The sequence below is a fragment of the Penaeus japonicus genome, unplaced genomic scaffold (assembly GCF_977035675.1).
Source record: "Penaeus japonicus unplaced genomic scaffold, GWHDUDI00000001_assembly GWHDUDI00000015, whole genome shotgun sequence".
NCBI lineage: Eukaryota > Metazoa > Arthropoda > Malacostraca > Decapoda > Penaeidae > Penaeus > Penaeus japonicus.
The window spans coordinates 16,862,730-16,887,729 of record NW_028234417.1 but is presented as its reverse complement, the minus strand read 5'-3'; the positions used below and the strand labels follow the sequence as shown (position 1 = coordinate 16,887,729).

The following is a 25,000-nucleotide window of genomic DNA, read 5'->3' as shown; positions in this document are numbered from 1 at the left end:
GATTTACAGAAGAAAAAAAAAATGGTATCACGTCAAGTAAATAAGTTCCCCCTCGCAGGTACTGGCGCCTTCCGCGGACCAGATAATGTCCTCGCAGGATATCGGCGTGATGAATGGCACCGCCCTTACGTCACTCCTGCAACACCCGAGTCTCTCTATAAGCACTGAGACACTCGTGTACCGGGCGCTGATTACGTGGTGAGTTTGTCTATCACTGCTTCCGATAGTCTCTTTTTCTATCTTTAACTTTCTCGTTCTATTTCTCTTTCTCTTTCTCTCTTTCTCTACTTCACCACTTGTCTCAGTAAGCTTATCAAACTTAAAACTCTCTCTCTCTCACTCTCTCTCTCTCTCTCTCTCCCTCTTCCTCTCTCTCTCTCTCTCTCTCTCTCTCTCTCTCTCTCTCTCTCTCCTCTCTTCTCCTCACCAACATCTCTCTCTCTCATCTCCTCTCTTCTTCACTCTCTCTATCATCGCTTCTCCCCTCTCTCACCCCCCCCCCTGCACTCACTCTCTCACTCTCCTCTCTCATACTCTCTCTCCTCTAGCAATCTACACGGCTATCTATCTATCTATCTATCTATCTTTGTCTATCTGTCAGTCTGTGTATCTACCTACATATATCTTTCTTTCTGTCTCTGTCTCTCTCTCCAAATTTCACTGTGTGTGTGACATATATCTGCTCACACTCCGCCCTGTCCGTTGCACCGCAGGGGGCGCGCGCAGCTGGCTGGCCCGACCCCAGAGAGCCTCCGCCAAGTGGTGGGAGAGTTCCTTCCACTGGTGCGGTTCAAGACGATGACGACCGACGAGTTTGTGGAGCACGTCATTCCCTCGATGATCCTGAGCAACGACGAGTGCATCACTCTGCTCAAGACCATCAAGGGCGTGGCTGAAACCCTGCCCGACATCGCGTCATGTGACATCAGCGTCAGGAGACCGAGTCGCGAGAAGGCCGCGGAACTGCTCAACAACCAGGGCAACGTGACCAGCACCTTTGCTAGCGAAGCCAAGGTGTCGATCTTGAGGAATTTCAAGACATCGAAGCCGGTCTACATTAGCAAGCTCTTGTCTAATACCTTTTCCAGCCTCCTTCCAGGAAGCGTCGAGGTGAAGGACGCCGAGGACAAGACGGTCGGCACTGGGTCCTGGCACGGCATGTCTTGTTACTTCTCGCAACCCGTGCGACTTGAACCCGACAAGACGTATAGTTTAGACGTATCTGTGATGGAGCTGCGGTGGGTCAACGGGTACGGGGCCTTCAACGTGCAGCTGGAAGAAAGCTGCTTCACCGGAGAAGCTCTGCACGGGAGGATCCTTCTGCACTTCTTGGAGGACAGCCCGCCGGAGGACTCCGCGCCGCTGGAGGACACTCCTACTGGAGACGACTGAGGCTGGCTATTTTTCTCTGTTTCACGTTACATCTTCCCATGTCTCTCTCTCTCTCTCTCTCTCTCTCTCTCTCTCTCTCTCTCTCTCTCTCTCTCTCTCTCTCTCTCTCTCTCTCTCTCTCTCTAGCTATCTAGCTAGCCAGCTATCTTTCCATCTATCTATTTCTTTATCTGTCTCTCGTATTCTTAATTTTTATTTACCTCTAAATATTCTATTGGTTTTCGGATACATTTTAACGATGGATCTTTCGTAAAAAAAAAGACGAAGATTTATCAAAGTCACAGTGTGAGGCCTTGCGACCTCCTCCTTCCTACCTTACCCCCCCCCCCGTCCTTATCCTTCCCCTCCCTCTTCCTTAACTTCCTCCCCCCCCCCCCTTGTTCTTCATCTCCCTTTTCCTCCCCCCTTTTCTTTATTCTCTCGCCGTCCTAGCCTCTTGTTTATCTCTTCACTCCTATCTCCTAAGTCCCTTTTTCTATCTTTCTACATTTTGCCTACTGTTTCTTCTCCTTCCGCCAAGACACGCCTTAATTCCCGACGCTTCTTTTTAGTCTATCCTCTACTACCCTTAACTTCCGTTTTTGCTTTCTCTATCTACTCCCTCATTTTCACTTTCCCGTTTCTACCCTATGTATCGACTGCTGCTCTCAGGCTCCCCTTTAACCCGCACTCTTCCTCTCGTTTTCGCTTTGCTTACTTATACCTTTGTTTCATATAGGTTTCCTTACAATTTCCTTCTTTCCTTCACTACTTCCATCTCCTTTTCCTTTTTTTCACGCTATAGCTCTTCCCTTATTCCTCGCTGTTGTTCTCTTTTTCCCCCCCCCCTACCTCACATCACCCTATCCGCCCTACCCCTATACGCCCTTTCTTCCCCCCCTTTCCTCTTTCCTGCCCCCCCCCCCCCCCCGACCTAATCCTGTTTCAGGGCCGTATGAAATCCAGGGAGGTTCGTGAAACATCGCCAGACAAACTCTACATGCACATACACTTACACACCCACGCCTACCTGGGAAATAGGCCATGACCCATTTTCCTGAAATGTTTGAATTAAAAAAAATAACGAATTTGTATCTCAGCCCCCTGAAAACCCAAAATGAAGCCTCGACGCCCGTGGGTCAAGCACGTGGGGGTGCGCAAATTGTTTTGTGCTTTGTGTTCTTTTTATTACCTTTTTTCTTGTTTTTATAATAATAAATGACAATTACAATCTAAAAAAAGTGAAAGACTACTTTTTAGTAATGTTTAATTGAGAACAGTTTTATTTTATTCATTATATACAGTACTTTTAGAGTCTATCAGTGACCAACTTAAACTTTCTTAAGGCCATCACTTAATATTTGTAAGTGCATTTTAACCAATTGTATTTTTAATCTAAGAAGGTTTGTTCAAATATTTCATAATTTTGAAACTATGCTTTAATTATATTTACTTTAGAATCTTTTTACGTGCACGGAGTCCACGTCACCCACTTTTATTTTGGTATTTTTGTATTGTATATTTCTTTTTAATTATTTTCGTATTGCAATGTGATGTTTAATGAATCCTTTTTATTGATCTTGTTTATATTGTTTAAAGTTACGCTGATCCATTTTGCTGATTTTATAATTCTGATCATCACGTTTTTTTCCTATGTGTTTTAAAATGTTTTTCAAAGCTGAAATTGCCAGTTTTTAAATGTTATGTTAAATGTGAAACAATATTGTAAATTAATGTTTTTTTGTTTCAAATGTCTTAATTCTTTACTCGAAAAAAAACATAATTTCCATGCCAAAGCCCGCCTGCAATTAAATGCCGACGAGCTGAAAATAAGTCAGTTGACTCTGGAACTTGTTTTATCTCTGACCCACCCAGGATTACCCTGGTACTACACCAAGTTGGCGACGCAGGAGCTGCTAAAGAAAGGTCGTACTGGACGTCGAGTTACCATTCCATTTAGGACAAAGCTGGACTAGCTAGTATAAAAATACGCTGTGAGAGGAGATACACTGGCCACCACCAGCCAGAGACGAGCCCCATGTTGATTTTACATTGATTTTTTTTTCTTTTATCAATCTTTTTTTGAGAAGTGTTTAAACTTTTAAGCTAGTTGCTACGGGGCAATTTTATACTTTTATTCATAGCAATTTTTTTTATTCTATTTATAAATTTAAAAACCAGGACACACTACGCAACCAGACCCTCAATAAAGGGACATTCACCTGGGAAGGGACTTAGTCTCCTTAAGGGGAAGTGATACGGCCCCCCACCATCTTCTTCTTTCGGCCCAAATCCGTCACCCCCGCTATGGCGGAGTATTTTCGGGCGACCGGGGGGGGCCATGACAGTTATCCTACAGGGCGCCTGCATAAAAACGGTGGTCAGCGGGATGATGTTGGTTGCGTATGAGCACTCATTGCTCTTTAGTTTGTCCCTGACCCCAATAAGATTATTTTTTCTCTAAGATAGCTAGCAGTTTGTCGCTTGAAGAGAGCCGCTTATTTTTTGTGTAAATAATTAGTTTAGAGCCAAGGCCGTGTGCCTTCAAACTCTCACACTAAACAATTGTGGCTCTGCTAGGAGTAGGGACAACTGTATTACTACTTCTCCAAGCCTTTGTAACATTTCTTGCAATGCAATAGGTAACTTCTCTGTAATATTACCGTACCGAATGTGAATCGTCTTAAAGAGCCCGTTGTCTTGTCTAAGTACAATTGTCTTCGTGAAATGGCTTACATTTTTGATAGGCTTTTGTACCATAGCCGTTTGTCTTAACCTCTTTCTTGTTCATCTACTCCGCCCTTTTCTACGTTGCTCTTGCTCTCGACTCTGCCTTTGCCTTCGCTCCCGCCTTCCACCCTGTTCGCTCGCTCTTGTCCCTTCGAAACTTCTTCCTTTTTGCCTTCGCTCCCCGCCTCCCTCCCTCCTCTCGCCCTCGACTCTGCCTTTGCCTTCGCTCCCGCCTTCCTCCCTTCTCTCGCTCTCCGTCTCTGCCTTTGCCTTCGCTCCCACCTCTTCCTCCCCTTCCTCTCGCTCTCGACACTGCCTTTTGCCCTTCGCTCCCGCGTCCAGCCCTTCCTCCCTTCTTTCGCTCTCGACCCCCTTCGACTCTGCCTTTGCCTTCGCTCCCCCCGCCTCCTCCCTTATTTCGCCTCGTCCCCTACGACTCTGCCTTCGTCACGTTTATCACTCGTGCGTTGTTTGATATTTTCGACTTGTAAACGGTGATCATAGGACTCTAATTCCCTCCTAACATTATATTTGGTAACTGATTTAAGTCAAAGGACCTTAGATTAAAGGTGTTGAAACGGCTGACTTAATTTTTGTCTTTCTTTTTTAATGTGTCATTTTTAGTTTTTAAAATTCAAAGTTTGTAACTGCTTTAGTTGTGAACACGTGTTTGTGTCCTCTGTACAGCAACCGTTAGTGAAGTGCGTTCAGGGCGGTGGGAAAGTCCGTTGAAAAGTGAGTAAAAGTGAAAAGGAAGTGTCGTCGAAAACAATAGGTCATGCATACAAGGGAAAGGCCGGAAAAAAGACGGCAAGAAACACGGTTGATTAACCCACCACCAGAGTACAATCTACCGAATCCCTTCCTCTCTTAGCTCAAGCTCGGATAGACCTTGTGCGTGAGGGCAGTCTCGGCAAAGAGGTGAAGTCACAATGAAAGAGGAAATCTATCAGAGGAGGCGACCCTCATGCTCAAAAAGAGCAATGTTGAATGTGCCGCATCGATGAGTAAGGCTCGGAGGAGTGACAACAAGCCCCGATCAGTTGTGACAGGCTAATATAACTGGAGATAGGTTGCATAGTCAGGTCAGCTGAGGAAGTTGTAGCTCATACCAGTGACTTGAGGTCTCCAGACATGCCGCTCGGCAGTTACGACCCCTGTAGAAGTGACTGCCCCCGCAGGTAGCCACTGAAGCACCTGATGCTGAGAGCCTCAAAGTTACCAACACGGATGACTTCTCCCGGATGTACTTCATGGAATGGGAAAGGAGGGCTTCGGCAGAGGAAAAAGAGAATTGGGAGATGGCGGGAACTAACAGGTCCCAATGGCGTGTCTTCGGGGAATTACTGGCCCAGAACTTGCTTTGGGTGGTATGACTTCCCCACAGGCAGCCTCATCAGTGCATATAACCCTGAACCTGCCCAGGATAGGTAACCCGACCATCGCCTCTTGCTTTCTCATGAAGGGACCCCATCAGAGTAATTCGAGGCAGCCTCCTTTTGCTAGTAGTGATGGAAACTCCATAGCTCCGCCGGAGAGCCCCTACATCTTTAGGGTCTGGAAAAACCCGATCTCCCTATGTGATAAGTAGTAAGGACAACGTTCCCAATTTTAAAGGAGAGACCTCGCAAGTGATCTCTAAAAAGGAACCATGAGATCGATCCTGGATACTATCAATAGAAACTGGTTCGGGCCTCCCACTAGCGATGCTTTATCAGGGCAGCAAGGGTCTAACTGCCGTGGTCGAGCGTAACACCAACATAAATCTGAAGGTTTCGACCATATTAAGACTGGAAACGTCCTTTAAAACGAAGAGTTAAGGAGAAAATTTAGGGCTCGAAAACGGCAGCCGATTTTTATAAAGTCCTGTAACATCATACTATGTCTGACTGCAAGCCCCAATGGATTTTTACCTCCAGAATGAAGGGCCCCCCCCCTTTCGTTTACCAAGGTACCGAGATCATAAAGAGGCCATAGGAGACCCGACAGAGCTTAATAAGGAGGGTCTTCCTTTCGGGTGTCCCAGATTGTTAGGGACTCTCTTTGTGCATAAAAGACGACTGCACCTTCGCAACAACTGGCTGAGACGCACAGGAGAGTGTGAATCCGAGGAATGGCATTAGACATCGACAGACTCACCCCGCCATCAGTCGCCCAATCCTCTTTCTGAGGAAGATGATAAAGGCTTCGACGTCGGATTTGTCGAGCGTCCCACACCGAGCCAGGGACTCATATAGTCTCAGTCCCTTATTAGCCAGTCCTCTAGCTGTCCCATTAACCATGGCTTCCGCTCCAGCCGCTCTAGATCAGATTATGGTGCGATTCCAATATAAAGCACCACCCAAGCAACCACGAGAGCCGAGCTACAGCTGTTTCTCCCTCCACTACCAGGCTGGCAATACACGGTGCTTCAATGTGCCACAATGGCCATATGGCCCGAGAATGTCCCTTTCCCTCGCCGCCAGGGAGACCGAGCCCGAGTCCCCCGCTGCAGAATAAAGGACCAGTTTCACTAGTACAGGAAAGGACACCAGTGAAAGTCCTGCCGGAGGTCACGGAGAGGAACGACGACCTCTCGTGCTACTCAATGCAAACGGAACAACCATAAAGATTATATAGATACAGGGTCCGAGAATTACGATTATTAAGCCTGCGTCCCTTGATATGATTGACGGTAATGATTTGCCCTAAACAGCCCTCCGCCAAATTTCTAAAAGTATTCTGGAGCTTGTCATATCAGACATCGAAGTCTCTGTGCATTTAAGCTTGAGAAGGTTTAACTCTAGTTCACCATGCCACCTATCACACGGAGACACGTTGTCTACTGTACCGGGAACCTTCTTTTAGGAATTGTTTTTCCTCAGGCGAATTAACTTTACCCTGAAATCGGCTGCAAACTCATCCACAGGCCAACTGATTCTAGAGGACTACAGGTACTCCGTATTTCACAGGGACGAAACAGAGTCCCTGAAGATAGCTTGGTAAGGAGTTTATGAGGATGCGAACGACCCAACTACTTGCCTAAATCCACCCCAAAAAGGTGGGCCGAGCAACTGTAACACCCTGGCCAAACGACTATAATCCCCTCGCATCAGGTGTGTTCTTGAAAGGGGTCATTTTCAAATTAGTGGCAAGTCCAGGGGGATGTTGTAATAACCCCCATAGTACCCTCAGACACTTTAACACGCCATATACCGTCCACCACCATGAACTGAGAGATTCTGAACCGTCTGGCCATAAACCTTTCGTCCGGCACTTAACGCTCAACCAGGGACTAGCTTGAACAGTGGGCCTCCATTTAAGCAGTATATTACACAGATACAAAGAATGAAGGTGTGTTAATGTTGCCCCTGCGGCGAGACAGACCCTGAAAGGGAAGGTGTGGGGTTTAAAGTGTGCCCCTGCGGCGAGACAGAACCTGAAAGGAAGGTGTGTGTCTTAATGGTGCCCCCTGCGGCGAGACAGAACCTGAAAGGGAAGGTGTGGTTAATGTGCCCCCTGCGGCGAGACAGAACCTAAAGGGAAGGTGTGGTTATGGTGGCCCACTGCGTCGAGAACAGAACCTGATAAGGGAAGGTGTGGTTAATGTGCCCCCCTCGGCGAGACAGAACCTGAAAGGAAGGTGTGGTTAATGTGCCCCCTGCGGCGAGAGACTGAACCCTGAAAGGGAAGGTGAGGTTACTGGTGCCCCCTGCGGCGAGACAGAACACTGTAAAGAGAAGGTGTGGTTTAATAGGGTGCCCCCTGCGGCGAGACAGAACCTGAAAGGGGGAAAGGGGTGGTTAAAATGGTGCCCCCAGCAGGCGAGACAGAACCTGAACAGGGAAAGTGGTGTGGTTAATGGTGCCCCCCCCTGCGGCGAGACAGAACCTGAAGGGAAGATATGGTTAAGGAGCCCCAACAGTGAAGACAGAACCTGGAAGTGAAGGTAAAGGTTTAGTGGTGGCCCCCTGCGGCAGAACAGAACAAAGGGGAGGGCTATATAAATGGTGCCCTTGCTCCTGAGATGAAGTAACCCAGAGTGGCAGTGACAGTTGCACCTATAACGAGTGATTTGCCACATAAGACTACAATAATGCCGAGAGTACATATCCAGTTGGGAGGACATTGCACGTTTCAACCGTAGTCCTGTCAAGGAGTCCCTGTTTCACTGATTTGAATCCTGATTCTTGATATGGAGTGGGATAATTACAGAAATAATATGGTTACTCAAAGACATTACTGAGGAAGATGATTTGGACATAGAAGTGCAGTGTTACCACCATCTATCGCCCTAGCCCACTTGTGAGGCAGCCCAGAATGCTTTTCCTTTTGGATAAAGATAGGGTTAAGTACGCGCAAGCGGGCCATGACCACTTAACTCACTAAGGGCGGGCATTTGCCGGGGGAGGAAACATTTCCAGATAATTGATCACCATAAGACCCTTTTTGATGGTGGGAAGATGACCCATAGGTTTAGCCCAGGCATTCGTCCATCACATTAGATACATGTGACGCAAAGCCCACTTGCACTACAGAGAGACTACCATACGCCACAAAGAGACATTATCGACAACAAAGCCAACCTATGCTACGGAAGGTAGTTATAGATCCCGTCACAGGCTAGCCCTTGGGCGTAGCCCAGTCGTCCTTGTAAAGAAATAGGGTTTGTATAGGAGTCTCTTCTAGGGTTAGAGTGACGATGGTAACAGAGCCTTTGAATGAGTTCGGGGAGTCAGGCGGGCATGAAGGGACAAATTTAACGTATCACTCTGAACCCCCGCAATCCTATGCCACTATAGATCACTGATTCGATGAAGTTGGGCCCCATGGAACATTCACCACACTTTAATGCTCGTGGCAAGCTACTGCCGTAGAGTTGGAGCCCAAAAGACGGCCCAAAGACTGCAATTTTCTGATGGCTATCGCTGTTCCAATTTTGTCGTCCCCCGTCCCATTGGGTTTGGCTACTTGCACCAACCACATTCCACGAACCATGAATGTTCTGTTTATCCACGTTCTGGGAAACACACGCGCTGCACCTTGACGAAATAGTATATAATAGCAATAGGGTATGCCCAACATGTGCAATGACCTTGCGTGAGACCTAACCATGCCTCTGGCAGCTGGACTAACATTCAATATGCGAAAAATGTGCCTTTGCTCTAAGACTATCAATAAATTCATGGGCTTTACCATCACTCCCAGAAGTTGTCTGCCCAACCAGGATAAGTGATTGCCATCCTCAAAGATGCGCCACCAACTAACGTTAAATAGTGCGTAGGTTTCTTGCTGAATACGTATTCTTTCGCAAGCATTTCACTGGATAAATGCAACGTGACATCTTCCCCTTGCATTTTTGCTATAAGAAAGGTCAGAAATGGGTGTGGGGGACCAGAACAACATGAGGCCTTTACCGAACTTATACAGCGTCCTTGTCACAGCACCGATACTTAGCAAGCCAGAGTTCAGCCAGGATTATTCGAACTAACATACTGATGCATCAGCAGTAGCCATTGGTCCTGCCTGATGCAGAGGGACGACGACAACATACCGCATGCCATAGCTTATTACAGCAGGAAGTTAAGGGCAAGCAGAAAACGAGATACCCTGCTATAGATTTAGAGGCCCTGGGCTGTAGTGGTAAGGTGTAGGGTATTTCGATTCTTACTTTATGGGAGAGATTTACCATCAATACAGTACCATAGACCCATGAACCCATGTCATCACTCGAAAGACTAAATCTTCCCAGATGACGAGGTAAGCTCACGACTCTCCTTTTACACAACCATCAAAAATAAAGTTATAAATGAAGGCCTACCAACACGATTCCGTACCATCTTTCCAGGCATGTACATCCCGTTAATGTAACTGATACAAAATCACAAAAACACGTTAGCTTGCGTTAGCCAACACTGAGCCTCTCGCAAGAGGGCCATAGCAGCAAAGCAATCTGAAGACCCCCAGCTTGCCGATCAGAAACGATATTTGCTGGAATGGACAGTGCCTGCAACGAAGAATGGCCACTTCCCTTAGATTCTATTTTTGAGGTGAAAGATCGAGTTTACTTATACCGACATCAAGCACTTGGCAGACAGGGTGTGCTATCAACTAAGTTGTTCCCTCATCTTAAAGAAACTCTGCCCTGAAAAGTTTCTCCTTGGGCCGACCGTTAGCCCGCACCCTGGTGTACATAGGAAAAGTATGCGAATGCCCGGCTAAGTATTATCTAGGGCTACCATGCTTTAAAGACTGTAAGAATACTTGCAATTGACCATATGCCCAGCATCCAGATTTACATTCCGCAGCGTGTCCTTTGGCTAGTGCTCCCCTTGCGCAATACCCTCTAAGCGTGTATCCAGGACATTATGACTTTGCTCCACTATACCAGCGCGCTATGGTCTTATCAGTTCACGACCAACACACGAGATGGTTTGCAGATTGTGGCCCTTAAGGACCTTACCACTGCACATCACTGCCCATCGAGCTTTTGTCGACCACTGGGTAACTCTGTTCGTGTCCACCCTCGTGTTGATCCAGACGGATAATGGGTACAGGTTTACAAAGTGGTCTCTTTAAGGAGCTGGTATCGAATGATTCACACCAGCCACCACTACCACAAACAGATACCACGGCCCAGGCAAATGGGCTGATAGAGAGAACCAATAGGGTTGTTAACTCTGCACTCACGGCACTCTTGAACAAGAGGCCCAGAATTGCATCAGTTGTGCCGAACTAAAGACAAGCAAAACAAAACCATGCCATACAAAGTAGTACACTTAGCAGCCCCTATATTTGCTAACGGTCAGACATGCAAATTTCCTGTAGGGCTTACCATTGGTGGGGGCGACGCGTTATTTGCAGAAAACCTGAATCGTGCAGGAGCGTCTCTTTTATGCCACGTTAAAGCTGCCCTTACCGGGAAGGTTAGGCTTCTAATGATTCCAGAACAAGCTATGGTAATACTATAACCGTGGCAAAAAGATACCTTTCGGCCTGATGTTGGTAGCTTAGTCCTGGTTATTATGAGCATGGAGAGCATACTGGGTGCAGCAGCTCCATTGTCGGAAGATGCGTGGCCCTGCAAGAGTGTTGTATCTCGTTTAGGGACCAGTGACCTCGAGATTAAGGGATTGTCGCTTACCGTAGACTCTGCAGATGAAAGCGCAATCTTAACATTTAAAAAGCCATTTTAGAAACCTCCCATGAGTTGTCCTATGGATCAGAGGATGAGTCTGGATCAGATCCGAAGATGTGCCGCCAATCCAGAAGGTCGCAAAACTCTGGCCGTTACTTATACCGCGTATGTGCCAGCCGATCTCTCCTGCCGGGTGCCGATTACCACATCGATCCTGTTTATGAAGCAGTTCCTGATGGACTAGATTGTGACCTATAGTATTCTACCGCTCCTAGTGGAGGAGACGAATGTGACCTGGTTGTACTATCAGTGAATTTGTTTAAAAAGCAGTGAAAGTGATAATGGATGTGGATAATGATGGTGAATGACGATAGTGGAACCTTTAAAATGTCCTTATAATTACGCCTAAATCGTTAAAAACGCACTGATCAAGATGAAACAGCATAGAATGCAGTACGTGAATGAAACTAGTGACATAATAATTTTTGTAATAGTTCTTTTCTATTAATTAGGTAAGAAGCAGCTAGGGTTAATCTGTATAGCTTGAAGATTTAATTAAATATAATGAAATGTGTACAATTGTGATATATTGGGTGTAAGGTTACAGCCCGTTTAAACACGTACCAGCTTCCCCAAACACTTAGCTTTTGAAGGCATGTATCGGGCTCAGGCCTCGTTCTTATATGCTTCCAGTTGTCTCCGCTGACTCTCCGACCCCATGGCATTGGAGGTGTGAGCCTTGCGACCTCCCTCCGCTTCATACCTTACCCCCCCCCCCCCCGTCCTTATCCTTCCCTCCCTCTTCCTTAACTTCTCCCCCCCCCCCCCCCCCCCCTTGTTCTTCATCTCCCTTTTCTCCCCCCCTTTTCTTTATTCTCTCGCCGTCCTAGCCTCTTGTTTCTCTTCTCCTATCTCCCTTAGTACCTTTCTATCTTTCTTACTTTTGCCTACTGTTTCTTCCGCTTGACTCGCCTTATTCCCGACGCTTCTTTAGTCTATCCTCTACTACCCTTACTTCCGTTTTTGCTTTCTCTAGCTACTCCCTCATTTTCTACTTCCGTTTTCTACCCTATGTTTCGTCTGCTGCTCTCGCTCCCTTACCCGCACTCTCCTCTCGTTTTCGCTTTTGCTACTTTTACCTTGTTCTTATCTGTTTCCTTACTAATTTCTTCTTTCCTTCACTACTCCTTTTCTTTATCTTTCACGCTATATCTCTTCCCTTATTCCTGCGCTTGTTGTTCTCTTATCCCCCCCCCTACCTCTCTTCACCCTTATCCGCCCTACCTATTCGCCCTTTCTTCTGCCCCCATTCCTCTTGCCCGCCCCCCCCCCCCCCGACCTAATCCTGTTTTCAGGGCCGTATGAAATCCAGGGAGGTTCGTGAAACATCGCCAGGACAACTCTACATGCACATACACTTACACCCACGCCTAAACTGGGGAATAGGCCATGAACCATTTGCCTGAAATGTTAGATTTAAAAAAATACGATTTTGTATCTCAGCCCCCTGAACCAATATGAAGCCTCGACCCCGTGGGTCACGCACTGGGGGTGCGAATATTGTTTGTGCTTTGTGTTTCTTTTTATTTACCTTTTTTCTTGTTTTATATTATATATGACATTACTATCTAAAATAAGTGGGAATGACTACTTTTAGTATTGTTTAATTGAGCAACAGTTTTATTTTATTCTTTATACAGTACTTTTAGTGTCGTATCAGTGACCATCTTAAACTTTCTTAAGGCCATCACTTTAATTTGTAAGTGCATTTTAACCAATTGTATTTTTATCTAAGAAGGGTTTGGTCAAATATTTCTTATTTTTGAACTTTGCTTTAATTATTTTTACTTTAGATTCTTTTTACGTGTCACGGAGTCCACGTCACCCACTTTTATTTTGTATTTTTGTATTGTATATTTGTCTTTTTAATTTCATTTCGTATTTGCAAATGTTATGTTTAATGATATCCTTTTATGTGTCTTTGTTTTTATTGTTTAAAGTTACGCTGAGCATTTTGCTGATTTTATAATTCTGATCTTACGTTTTTCCTATTGTTTTAATGTTTTCAAAGCTGTAATTGCCAGTTTTTATGTATTTAATGTGAAAAACAATATTGTAAATTAATGTTTTTTTTGTTTTCAAATGTCTTTATTCTTTACTCGAAAAAAAAGAACATATTTTCCATGCCAGTAGCCCGCGGCTATAAATAGCCGACGAGCTGAACATAAATCAGTTGTCTCTGGATATTGGTGTTTCTTTGACCCTACCTGGATTTCCCTGGAATACACTTGTGGCGACGCAGGAGCAGCGAAAGCAAGGTTGTACTGACTCGAGTTACATGCCAGTTAGGACACAGCTGGACGTGCTAGTATAATAATATCCTGTGAGGGAGATACACTGGCCAACACCAGCCAGAGACGCCCATGTTATTTTACTTTGATTTTTTTTTTTTATTAATATTTTTTTGAGAAGTGTTTTAACTTTTAAACTATTTGCTACTGGGCAATTTTATACTTTTATTCATCCTTTTTTACTATTTATTATTTTAAAAACCAGGACTAAACTAACTCAACCATACCCTCTTTAAGGGACATGCACCTGGGGAATGGGACTTAGTCTCCTTAAGGGGAAGTGAACGGGCCCCCTCCTTCTTTCTTCCGGCCCTAAGCCGTCACCCCCGCTTGGGCGGATGTATTTTCGGGCTTCCCCATGACAGTTATCCTTACAGGGCGCCTGCATAAAAATCTGGTGGCAGCGGTGAGGATGTGGTTGCGTATGAGCTCTCTTGCTCTTTAGTTTGTCCTGTCCAGCAATTAGATTTTTTTTTCTCTAAGCTTAGCTAGCAGTTTGTAGCTTTAGAGAGCCGCATTATTTTTTGTGTAAATATATTAGTTTAGAGCAAGGCGTGTGCCTTCAAGCTCTCCAGCTAAACATTTGTGGCTCTGCTAGGAGTAGGGACACTGTATTTCTACTTCTCCACGTCTTTGTAACATTTCTTGCAATGCAATATGTAACTTCTATGTAATATTACCGTACCGAATGTGAATCGTCTTAAAGCCTCGTTTGGTCGTGTCAAAGTATTTGTCTTCGTGTATTGTGCTTACATTTTGATTGGCTTTTGTACCTAGCCTGTTGTCTTAACCTCTTTTTCTTGTTCATCTCCGCCCTTTTCTACGTTTCTCTTGCTCTCGACTCTGCCTTTGCCTTCGCTCCCGCCTTCCTCCCTTCTCTCGCTCTTGTCCCCTTCGACTCTGCCTTTGCCTTCGCTCCCGCCTTCCTCCCTTCTCTCGCTCTCGACTCTGCCTTTGCCTTCGCTCCCGCCTTCCTCCCTTCTCTCGCTCTCGACTCTGCCTTTGCCTTCGCTCCCACCTTCCTCCCTTCTCTCGCTCTCGACTCTGCCTTTGCCTTCGCTCCCGCCTTCCTCCCTTCTTTCGCTCTCGTCCCCTTCGACTCTGCCTTTGCCTTCGCTCCCGCCTTCCTCCCTTCTTTCGCTCTCGTCCCCTTCGACTCTGCCTTCGTCACGTTATCACTCGTGCGTTGTTTGATATTTTCGACCTTGTTACGGTGATCATAGGAGCTCTAATTCCACTCCTACATTATATGTTGGTATCTGATTTAAGTCAAAGGACTTGGATTAAAGTTGTTGAACGGCTAGCTTAATTTTTGTATTCTTTTTAATGTGTCATTTAGTTTTAAATTCAAAGTTTTTGTAACTGCTTAGTTGTGAACACGTGTTGGTGTCTCTGTACTGCAACTCGTTAGTGGAAGTGCGTTCAGGGCGGGTGGAAAGTCCGTTGAAAAGTGAGTGAATAGTGAATAGTGAAGTGTAGTCAAAACAATAGGTCATGCATACAAGGGGAAAGGCCGGTAAAAAGGACGGCAGTAACACGGTTGATAGACCCACCTCCAGGAGTCAATCTACCGAATCCCTTCCTCTCTTAGCTCAAGGCTCGGATAGGCTTGTGCGTGAGGCAGTCTCGGCAATGGAGGGTGAAGTCACAATGATAGAGGAATTCTATCAGAGGATGGCGACCCTCATGGCTCAAAATGAGCAGAAGTTGATGAGCCGCATCGATGAGTTGGCTCGGAGGAGTGACGAACAAGCCCGATCCAGTAGTGACAGGCTAAGTAGACTGGAGGATAGGTTGCATAGTCAGGCAGCTGAGGAAGTTGTAGCTCAGACCAGTGAGCTTGAGGTCTCCAGACATGCCGCTCGGCAGGTTTCGACCCCTGTAGAAGTGACTGCCCCGCAGGTAGCCACTGAAGCACCTGAGGCTGAGAGGCCTCAAAGGGTTACCATCACGGATGACTTCTCCCGGGATGTACTCTTGGAATGGGAAAGGAGGCTTAGCAGGAGGGAAAGAGAATTGGAGAGGCGGGAACTACAGGTCCCTAGGGCGGTGTCTTCGGGAATTAATGGCCCAGAACTTGGCTTTGGTGGGTATGACTCCCACAGGCAGCCTCAGTCGAGTGCATATTACCCGGAACCTGCCAGGATAGGTAACCCGACGCCAGCGCCTCTTGCTTCTCATGAAGGGCCCTCATCAGAGTATGCGAGGCAGCCTCCTTTTGCTAGTAGTGATGGGAATACTCCAGAGCTCCTGCCGAGAGCCCCTACATCTTTAGGGTCTGGTAACCCGATCTCCTATGTGATAAGTAGTAGGGACAACGTGCCCTATTTTAAAGGAGAGACCTCGGCATGTGATCCTCTTAAAAGGAACCAGGAGATCGAGTCCTGGATTCGATCAATAGAGAACTTGGTTCGGCCTCCCACTAGCGATGCGTTTATCAGGGCAGCAAGGGCTAACTGCCGTGGTCGAGCGGAAACCATCATAAATTCTGAAGGTTTCGACCATATTAGAGACTGGAACTCCTTTAAACGAGAGTTAAGGAGAAAATTTAGGGGCACGTACACGGCAGCCGATTTTTATAAAGTCCTGTACGATCATACTATGTCTGACTTGCAGGCCCCAATGGATTTTTACCTCCAGATTGAGGCCTCGGTTTACCAAGGGTACCGAGATCATAAAGAGGCCATAGGAGACCCGACAGAGCTAATAAGGAGGGTCTTCCTTTCGGGTGTCCCAGATTGGTTGAGGGACTTCTTGGTGCTTAAAGACGACTGCACTTCGCAACAACTGGCTGAGACCGCTCAGAGAGTGTGGAATTCGAGGAATGGCATTAGACATAGTCACTCTACAGGCCGCCATCAGTCGCCCAATCCTCTTTCTGAGGAAGATGATAGGCTTCGACGTCGATTTGTCGAGCGTCCACACCGAGCCAGGGACTCTTATAGTCTCAGTCCCTTATTAGCCAGTCCTCTAGCTGTCCCTTTAGCCATGGCTTCCTCACCAGGCCGCTCTAGATCAGATGTATGGTGCGATTTCCATAAAAGCACCACCCACAGCAACCACGAGTGCCGAGCTACAGCTGTTTCTCGCTCCCCTACCAGGCCTGGGCTATACACGTGCTTCAGATGTGGCCACAATGGCCATATGGCCCGAGAATGTCCCTTTCCTCGACGCCAGGGAGACCGAGCTCCGAGTCCCGCTGGCAGGAATGAAAGGAGCCAGTTCACTAGGTACAGTGAAAGGGACACCAGTGAAAGTCATGGCCGTGAGGGCACGCGAGAGGAACGGACGACCTCTCGTGGCACTCAATGCTAACGGAACAACCATAATGTGTTTTATAGATACTGGGTCCGAAATTACGATAATTAAGCCTGGCGCCCTTGATATGATTGACGGTAATGATTTGCCCAAACAGCCCTCGCAAAAGGTTCTAAAAGGTATTTCTGGAGCTGTCAGATCAGAATCGGAAGTCTCTGTGCCATTTAAGCTTGGAGAAGGTTTAACTCTAGTTCACCAGGCCACCGTAGCTGATCTGGATTTCCCGGGAGACCTTCTTTTAGGAATTGATTTCCTCAGGCGTATTAACTTTACCCTGAAATCGGCTGCAAACTCATCCACAGGCCAACTGATTCTAGAGGACTACAGGTTCTCCGTAGTTTTCACGGATACAGAGTCCCTGAAGATAGCTTGGGTAAGGAGTTATGAGGATGCATCGACCCAGACTGACTTGCCTAAATCCACCCCAGAAGGTGGGCCGGAGGCAACTGTACACCTGGCCAAACGGACTATAATCCCCTCGCATTCAGGTGTGTTCTTGAAAGGGGTCATTTCAAGATTAGGGCAAGTCCATGGGGATGTTGTATTAACCCCCATTGTCTCAGACTCTTTAACTCTACCATATTCCGTCACCACAGTAACTGAGAGATGCTGTACCGTCTGGGCCATAAACCTTTCGTCACGGCCACTTACGCTCAGACCAGGGACTAGGCTAGGAACTGTGGCCTCCATTGATGCAGTATATTACACAGATACAAAGAAGGAAGGTGTGGTTAATGGTGCCCCCTGCGGCGAGACAGAACCTGAAAGGGAAGGTGTGGTTAATGGTGCCCCCTGCGGCGAGACAGAACCTGAAAGGGAAGGTGTGGTTAATGGTGCCCCCTGCGGCGAGACAGAACCTGAAAGGGAAGGTGTGGTTAATGGTGCCCCCTGCGGCGAGACAGAACCTGAAAGGGAAGGTGTGGTTAATGGTGCTGCCCGCGGCGAGACAGAACCTGAAAGGGAAGGTGTGGTTAATGGTGCCCCCTGCGGCGAGACAGAACCTGAAAGGGAAGGTGTGGTTAATGGTGCCCCCTGCGGCGAGACAGAACCTGAAAGGGAAGGTGTGGTTAATGGTGCCCCCTGCGGCGAGACAGAACCTGAAAGGGAAGGTGTGGTTAATGGTGCCCCCTGCGGCGAGACAGAACCTGAAAGGGAAGGTGTGGTTAATGGTGCCCCCTGCGGCGAGACAGAACCTGAAAGGGAAGGTGTGGTTAATGGTGCCCCCTGCGGCGAGACAGAACCTGAAAGGGAAGAGATGGTTAGTGGTGCCCCCTACAGTGAGACAGAACCTGGAAGGGAAGGTATGGTTAGTGGTGCCCCCTGCGGCGAGACAGAACCAGAAGGGGAGGCTATATTTAATGGTGCCCTTGATCCTGAGATGAAGTACCCAGGAGTGGAAAGTGACAGTTGCACCTATAACGTGGATTTGCCAGCAGTAGACTACAATAATGCCGAGAGTAACATATCCAGTTGGGAGGACATTGCCCGTTTCAACAGTAGTCCTGTCAAGGAGTCCCTGTTCATGGAATTGGATTCTGATTCTGATATGGAGTGGGATTATTCAGAATATGGTTACCTCAAAGACATTACTGAGGAAGATGAGTTGGACATAGAAGGTGCAGTGTTACCACCATCTATCGCCCTAGCCACTTGTGAGGCAGCCCAGGAATGCTTTTCTTTGGATAAAGAAGGGTTAAGTACTCCATCCCTTGACCACTTAACTCCTGAACAGAGGCAGGAAATAGTTCAGATAATTGATCACCATAAAGACCTTTTTGATGGTGGGGAAGAGACCATAGGTTTAGTCCCAGGCATTCGTCATCACATAGATACAGGTGACGCCAAGCCCACTTGCACTAGGCAGTGGAGACTACCATACGCCACCAAAGAGACCATTCGACAACAATGCAACTCTATGCTACGGACAGGTGTTATAGAGCCGTCTACTAGCCCTTGGCTTAGCCCTGTCGTCCTTGTAAAGAAAAGGATGGTAGTTTAAGGTTCTGTGTCGATTACAGAGCCTTGAATGCTGTCACCATTAAGGACACGTATCCTCTGCCACGTATAGATGCACTGATCGATGAGTTGGGCCCCATGGATACATTCACCACACTTGATGCTCGTGCAGCTTACTGGGCCGTAGAGTTGGAGCCCAAAGATCGCCCAAAGACTGCATTTTCTGATGGCTATCGGCTGTTCCAATTTTGTCGTCTTCCATTTGGTTTGGCTACTGCACCAACCACATTCCAACGAACCATGAATGTGCTGTTATCCTCGGTTCTGGGGAAACACACGCTCTGCTACCTTGACGATATAGTAATATATAGCAGAGGGTTTGCCCAACATGTGCAAGACTTGCGGGAGACCTTGACCTTGCTCTCTGCAGCTGGACTAAAATTAAATATCGAAAAATGTGCCTTTGCAGCTAAGACTATCAATTTTCTGGGCTTTACCATCACTCCAGAAGGTGTGCTGCCCAACCAGGATAAAGTGATTGCCATCTCAAAGATGCCGCCCCCACGTAACGTTAAAGAGGTGCGTAGGTTTCTTGGCTGTACAGGATTCTTTCGCAAGCATATTCCTGGATATGCAACGGTGACTTCTCCCTTGCATTTTTTGCTTAAGAAAGGTCAGAAATGGGTGTGGGGACCTGAACAACAAGAGGCCTTTACCGAACTTATACAGCGTCTTGTCACAGCACCGATACTTAGGCAGCCTGATTTCAGCCAGGAGTTCGAACTACATACTGATGCATCAGCAGTAGCAATTGGGTCCTGCCTGATGCAGAGGGACGAAGACAACATTCCGCATGCCATAGCTTATTACAGCAGGAAGTTAAGGGCAGCAGAAACGAGATACCCTGCTATAGATTTAGAGGCCCTGAGTGTAGTGGAAGGTGTGAGGGTATTCGATTCTTACCTTTATGGGAGGAGATTTACCATCTATACAGACCATAGACCCTTGATCCATGTCTTCACTCGAAAGACTAAATCTCCCAGGATGACGAGGTACGCTCACGACCTCTCCTTTTACACCTTCAATATAAGGTATAAAGAAGGCCCTACCAATCACGTTCCGGACCTTCTTTCCAGGCATGTAGCTCCCGTTAAGGTATCGGAGGACATATCCACAAAACACGTAGCTGCGTTAGCCATCACTGAGCTCTCGCCAGAGGCCATAGCAGCAAAGCAATCTGAAGACCCCCAGCTTGCCGATCTGAAACGATATTTGCTGGAAGGGACAGTGCCCAGGAAGAAGTGGCCTCTTCCCTTAGATGAGTTTGAGGTGAAAGATCGAGTTATTTACCGACTTAAGCACTTGGCAGACAGGGTGTGCTATCAACTAGTTGTTCCCTCTTCTTTAAAGAACTCTGCCCTGAAAGTTTCTCACTTGCCGCCGTTAGCCTCGCACCCTGGTGTACAGAGGACATATGAGAATGCCCGGGCTATGTATTACTGGGCTAACATGCTTAAAGACTGTAAGGAATACGTTGCAAATTGTCCAGTATGCCAGCAGTCCAGAGGTAATCCGCAGCGTGTTCCTATGGCTAGTGCTCCCCTTGCGCAATACCCTCTAGAGCGTGTATCCATGGACATTATGGACTTTGGCTCCTCTATACCAGTGCGCTATGGTCTATCTGTTCTCGACCAACACACGAGATGGTTGCAGATTGTGCCCTTAAGGAAAGTGACTGCAATCACTGTCCATCGAGCTTTTGTCGACCACTGGGTAACTCTGTTCGGTCCACCTCGGGTTATCCAGACGGATAATGGGGTACAGTTTACAAGTGGTCTCTTTAAGGAGCTGGTTCGAATGATGCACTCCAGCCACCACTACACAATCAGATACCACCCACAGGCTAATGGGCTGATAGAGAGAACCAATAGGGTTGTGAAATCTGCTCTCACGGCACTCGTGAACAAGAGGCCCAGAATTTGGCATCAGTTTGTGCCGGAACTAAGACTGCAAATCAATACCGCCATTCATAGGAGTACTCATGAGCAGCCCCTATATTTGCTAACGGGCAGACATGCAAATTTCCCTGTAGGGCTTACCAACGAAGCGGTATTTGCAGAAAACCTGAATCTGCAGGAGCGTCTCTTTGAGGCACGTAAAGCTGCCATTACCGCTTCTAATGATTCCAGAACAAGCTATGGTAGATACTATAACCGTGGCAAAAAGGAGACCTTTCGGCCTGATGTTGGTAGCTTAGTCTGGTATTATGAGCATGGGAAGCATACTGGTGCAGCAGCTCCATTGTCGGGAAGATGGCGTGGCCCGGCAAGAGTTGTATCTCGTTTAGGACCAGTGACCTTCGAGATTAGGGATGTCCATACAGACGTGCAGATGAAAGCGCATCTTAACCATTTAAAGCCATTTAGAACCTCCCATGAGTTGTCCTATGGATCAGAGGATGAGTCTGATCATGATCCTGAAGATGTGCCGGCCAATCCAGAAGCGCAAAACTCTGGCCGTTACTTTACCCGTAGTGCCAGCCGATCTCTGCCGGGTGCCGTTGACACATCGGATCCTGTAGATGCAGCAGTTCCTGATGGTGACTAGATGTGACCTAGTGTAGTTCTACCGCTCCTAGTGGAGGACGATGTGACCTGGTTGTTCTATCAGTGAATTTGTTTAAAGCAGTGATAGTGATAATGATGGTGATAATGATGGTGATGACGATAGTGAACCTTTAAGTGTCCTTATAATTAACGCCCTAATCGTTAATCGCACTGATCAGAGTGAAATACAGCATAGAGATGCAGTACGTGAATGAATATAGTGACATAATTAATTTTTGTATAGTTCTTTCTATTAATTAGGTAAGAAGCAGCTAGGGTTAATCGTATAGCTTTGAATATTTGTATTAATTATATTGAATGTGTACATATTGTGTATATATTGGGTGTAATGGGTTAGCAGCCCGTGTAAAGCACGTCCAGCTTCCCCATACACCTTAGCTTTTGAAGGCATGTAATCGGGCTCAGGCCTTCCTTTCTTTCTGCTTCCAGGTTGTCTCCGCTGACTCTCCGACCCCATGGCATTGGAGGGTTGTGAGGCCTTGCGACCTCCTCCTTCCTACCTCCCCCCCCCCCCGTCCTTATCCTTCCCCTCCCTCTTCCTTAACTTCCTCCCCCCCCCCCCTTGTTCTTCATCTCCCTTTTCCTCCCCCCTTTTCTTTATTCTCTCGCCGTCCTAGCCTCTTGTTTCTCTTCTCCTATCTCCCTTAGTACCTTTTCTATCTTTCTTACTTTTGCCTACTGTTTCTTCCGCCTTGACTCGCCTTATTCCCGACGCTTCTTTAGTCTATCCTCTACTACCCTTACTTCCGTTTTTGCTTTCTCTAGCTACTCCCTCATTTTCTACTTCCGTTTTCTACCCTATGTTTCGTCTGCTGCTCTCGCTCCCTTACCCGCACTCTCCTCTCGTTTTCGCTTTTGCTACTTTTACCTTGTTCTTATCTGTTTCCTTACTAATTTCTTCTTTCCTTCACTACTCCTTTTCTTTATCTTTCACGCTATATCTCTTCCCTTATTCCTGCGCTTGTTGTTCTCTTATCCCCCCCCCCTACCTCTCTTCACCCTTATCCGCCCTACCCCTATTCGCCCTTTCTTCCTCCCCCATTCCTCTTGCCTGCCCCCCCCCCCCCCCGACCTAATCCTGTTTTCAGGGCCGTATGAAATCCAGGGAGGTTCGTGAAACATCGCCAGGACAACTCTACATGCACATACACTTACACCCACGCCTAAACTGGGGAATAGGCCATGAACCATTTGCCTGAAATGTTAGATTTAAAAATACGATTTTGTATCTCAGCCCCCTGAACCAATATGAAGCCTCGACCCCGTGGGTCACGCACTGGGGGTGCGAATATTGTTTGTGCTTTGTGTTTCTTTTTATTTACCTTTTGTCTTGTTTTATATTATATATGACATTACTATCTAAAATAAGTGGGAATGACTACTTTTAGTATTGTTTAATTGAGCAACAGTTTTATTTTATTCTTTATACAGTACTTTTAGTGTCGTATCAGTGACCATCTTAAACTTTCTTAAGGCCATCACTTTAATTTGTAAGTGCATTTTAACCAATTGTATTTTTATCTAAGAAGGGTTTGGTCAAATATTTCTTATTTTTGAACTTTGCTTTAATTATTTTTACTTTAGATTCTTTTTACGTGTCACGGAGTCCACGTCACCCACTTTTATTTTGTATTTTTGTATTGTATATTTGTCTTTTTAATTTATTTCGTATTTGCAATGTTATGTTTAATGATATCCTTTTATGTGATCTTTGTTTTTATTGTTTAAAGTTACGCTGAGCCATTTTGCTGATTTTATAATTCTGATCTTACGTTTTTCCTATTGTTTTAATGTTTCAAAGCTGTAATTGCCAGTTTTTATGTATTTAATGTGAAACAATATTGTAAATTAATGTTTTTTTGTTTTCAAATGTCTTTATTCTTTACTCGAAAAAAGAACATATTTTCCATGCCAGTAGCCCGCCGGCTATAAATAGCCGACGAGCTGAAAATAAATCAGTTGTCTCTGGAACTTGGTGTTTCTCTGACCCTCCCTGGATTACCCTGGAATACCCTTGTGGCGACGCAGGAGCTGCTAAAGAAAGGTCGTACTGACTCGAGTTACATGCCAGTTAGGACAAAGCTGGACGTGCTAGTATAATAATATCCTGTGAGGGAGATACACTGGCCAACACCAGCCAGAGACGCCCATGTTATTTTACTTTGATTTTTTTTTCTTTTATCAATCTTTTTTTGAGAAGTGTTTTAACTTTTAAGCTATTTGCTACTGGGCAATTTTATACTTTTATTCATACTTTTTTTACTATTTATTATTTTAAAACCAGGACTAAACTAACGCAACCAGACCCTCTTTAAGGGACATGCACCTGGGGAATGGGACTTAGTCTCCTTAAGGGGAAGTGAACGGGCCCCCTCCTTCTTTCTTCCGGCCCTAAGCCGTCACCCCCGCTTGGGCGGATGTATTTTCGGGCTTCCCCATGACAGTTATCCTTACAACAGGAAAACTGAAAATTACCATGAAGCTTGAACAGACCATAAGTGTTTGTTAACCAAACTATTATTAACCTTGTTTTCTGCTATTGTTAAACGTCTGAAAAAAAAAGTTTATAAACTACTTTTTATTCATTTCATTGGAGACCCCGTTGCAACGGAATGGTGATGTTGCTGTAAGCTTGATTTCAGTCACTGAAAGCAAAATGAATGGATGTATAAACCACATTTTAAAGAATCATAAAATATATTTACGGATACGCAAGTATTTCATCCTCCTCCTAGAGTGGACAACAGTTTAAATTGAAAGAATCTTTTTTTTTCAAGATTTCCAAAAAGAAAAAAAAAGAAAAGATGAAACAAACCGGCTGTTAGAGTTACAGAAAATCCATAATTACGACTGAAGTTACTGATACCATTATGAAATTACCTTATCTTTTTTAAATGGGCAATAATCACCCTTATTTAATTTACAGACATGTAACATATTATTGTAGCTACAAGTAGTTAGCTCAGTTGGTGTCCACAAGGAAATCAATGATGAAAGATATTGATGATGTCACTCAAAGACACAACGGCAACAAAATAAAAATGATAATCATCGCATTGATGACATAATGAATTCTGATAACGGTAATGATAAAAATTATTAGAATAACGGTGTTGATAGCAATAAAGATAGTATGATAAAGATGATGATTCTAGTATGAAATGGTAATGATGATTATAATAAAATATGATAATGATAATTATAATAAAAATGATAATGATGATGATAACGACAATTAGATGCTAACAACAACAAACCGATGGCGATAATGAAATGCTAACGATAAATCATAAAAATCATAACACAGACTAAGATAGTGATAATGATGATAATTATAATAATTATGATAATCGCCATCATTTTCATCTTCAGCAGTATCAAGATAATAATGATAATAAGGTTCATATCCATAACAAGAATGATAACAATGGTGATGATGATCATGACGATAACGATAAAAAATGATGATGAGGAGAACTATAACACCAGTAACATTATTGTAATAAATGCGTTGATAATAAATAGTGGTG

The 25,000-nt window shown here is 45.7% G+C and overlaps 1 protein-coding gene across 3 annotated transcripts in view; it reads left to right on the top strand.

The window, feature by feature from the left end:
• Positions 1-24,180, top strand: part of LOC122262721 (BTB/POZ domain-containing protein 1) — a 40,597-nt gene extending 16,417 nt beyond the window's left edge. For all 3 annotated transcript variants that reach the window (XM_086544650.1, XM_086544649.1, XM_086544648.1), the window contains 3 exons: positions 59-198; positions 714-1,675; positions 23,930-24,180. In XM_086544650.1, coding sequence (XP_086400776.1) covers positions 59-198; positions 714-1,392 — 819 coding nt within the window. In that variant the 3' untranslated portion in view covers positions 1,393-1,675; positions 23,930-24,180. The remainder of the gene's footprint in view (positions 1-58; positions 199-713; positions 1,676-23,929) is intronic.
• The last annotated feature ends 820 nt before the right edge of the window (positions 24,181-25,000 follow it).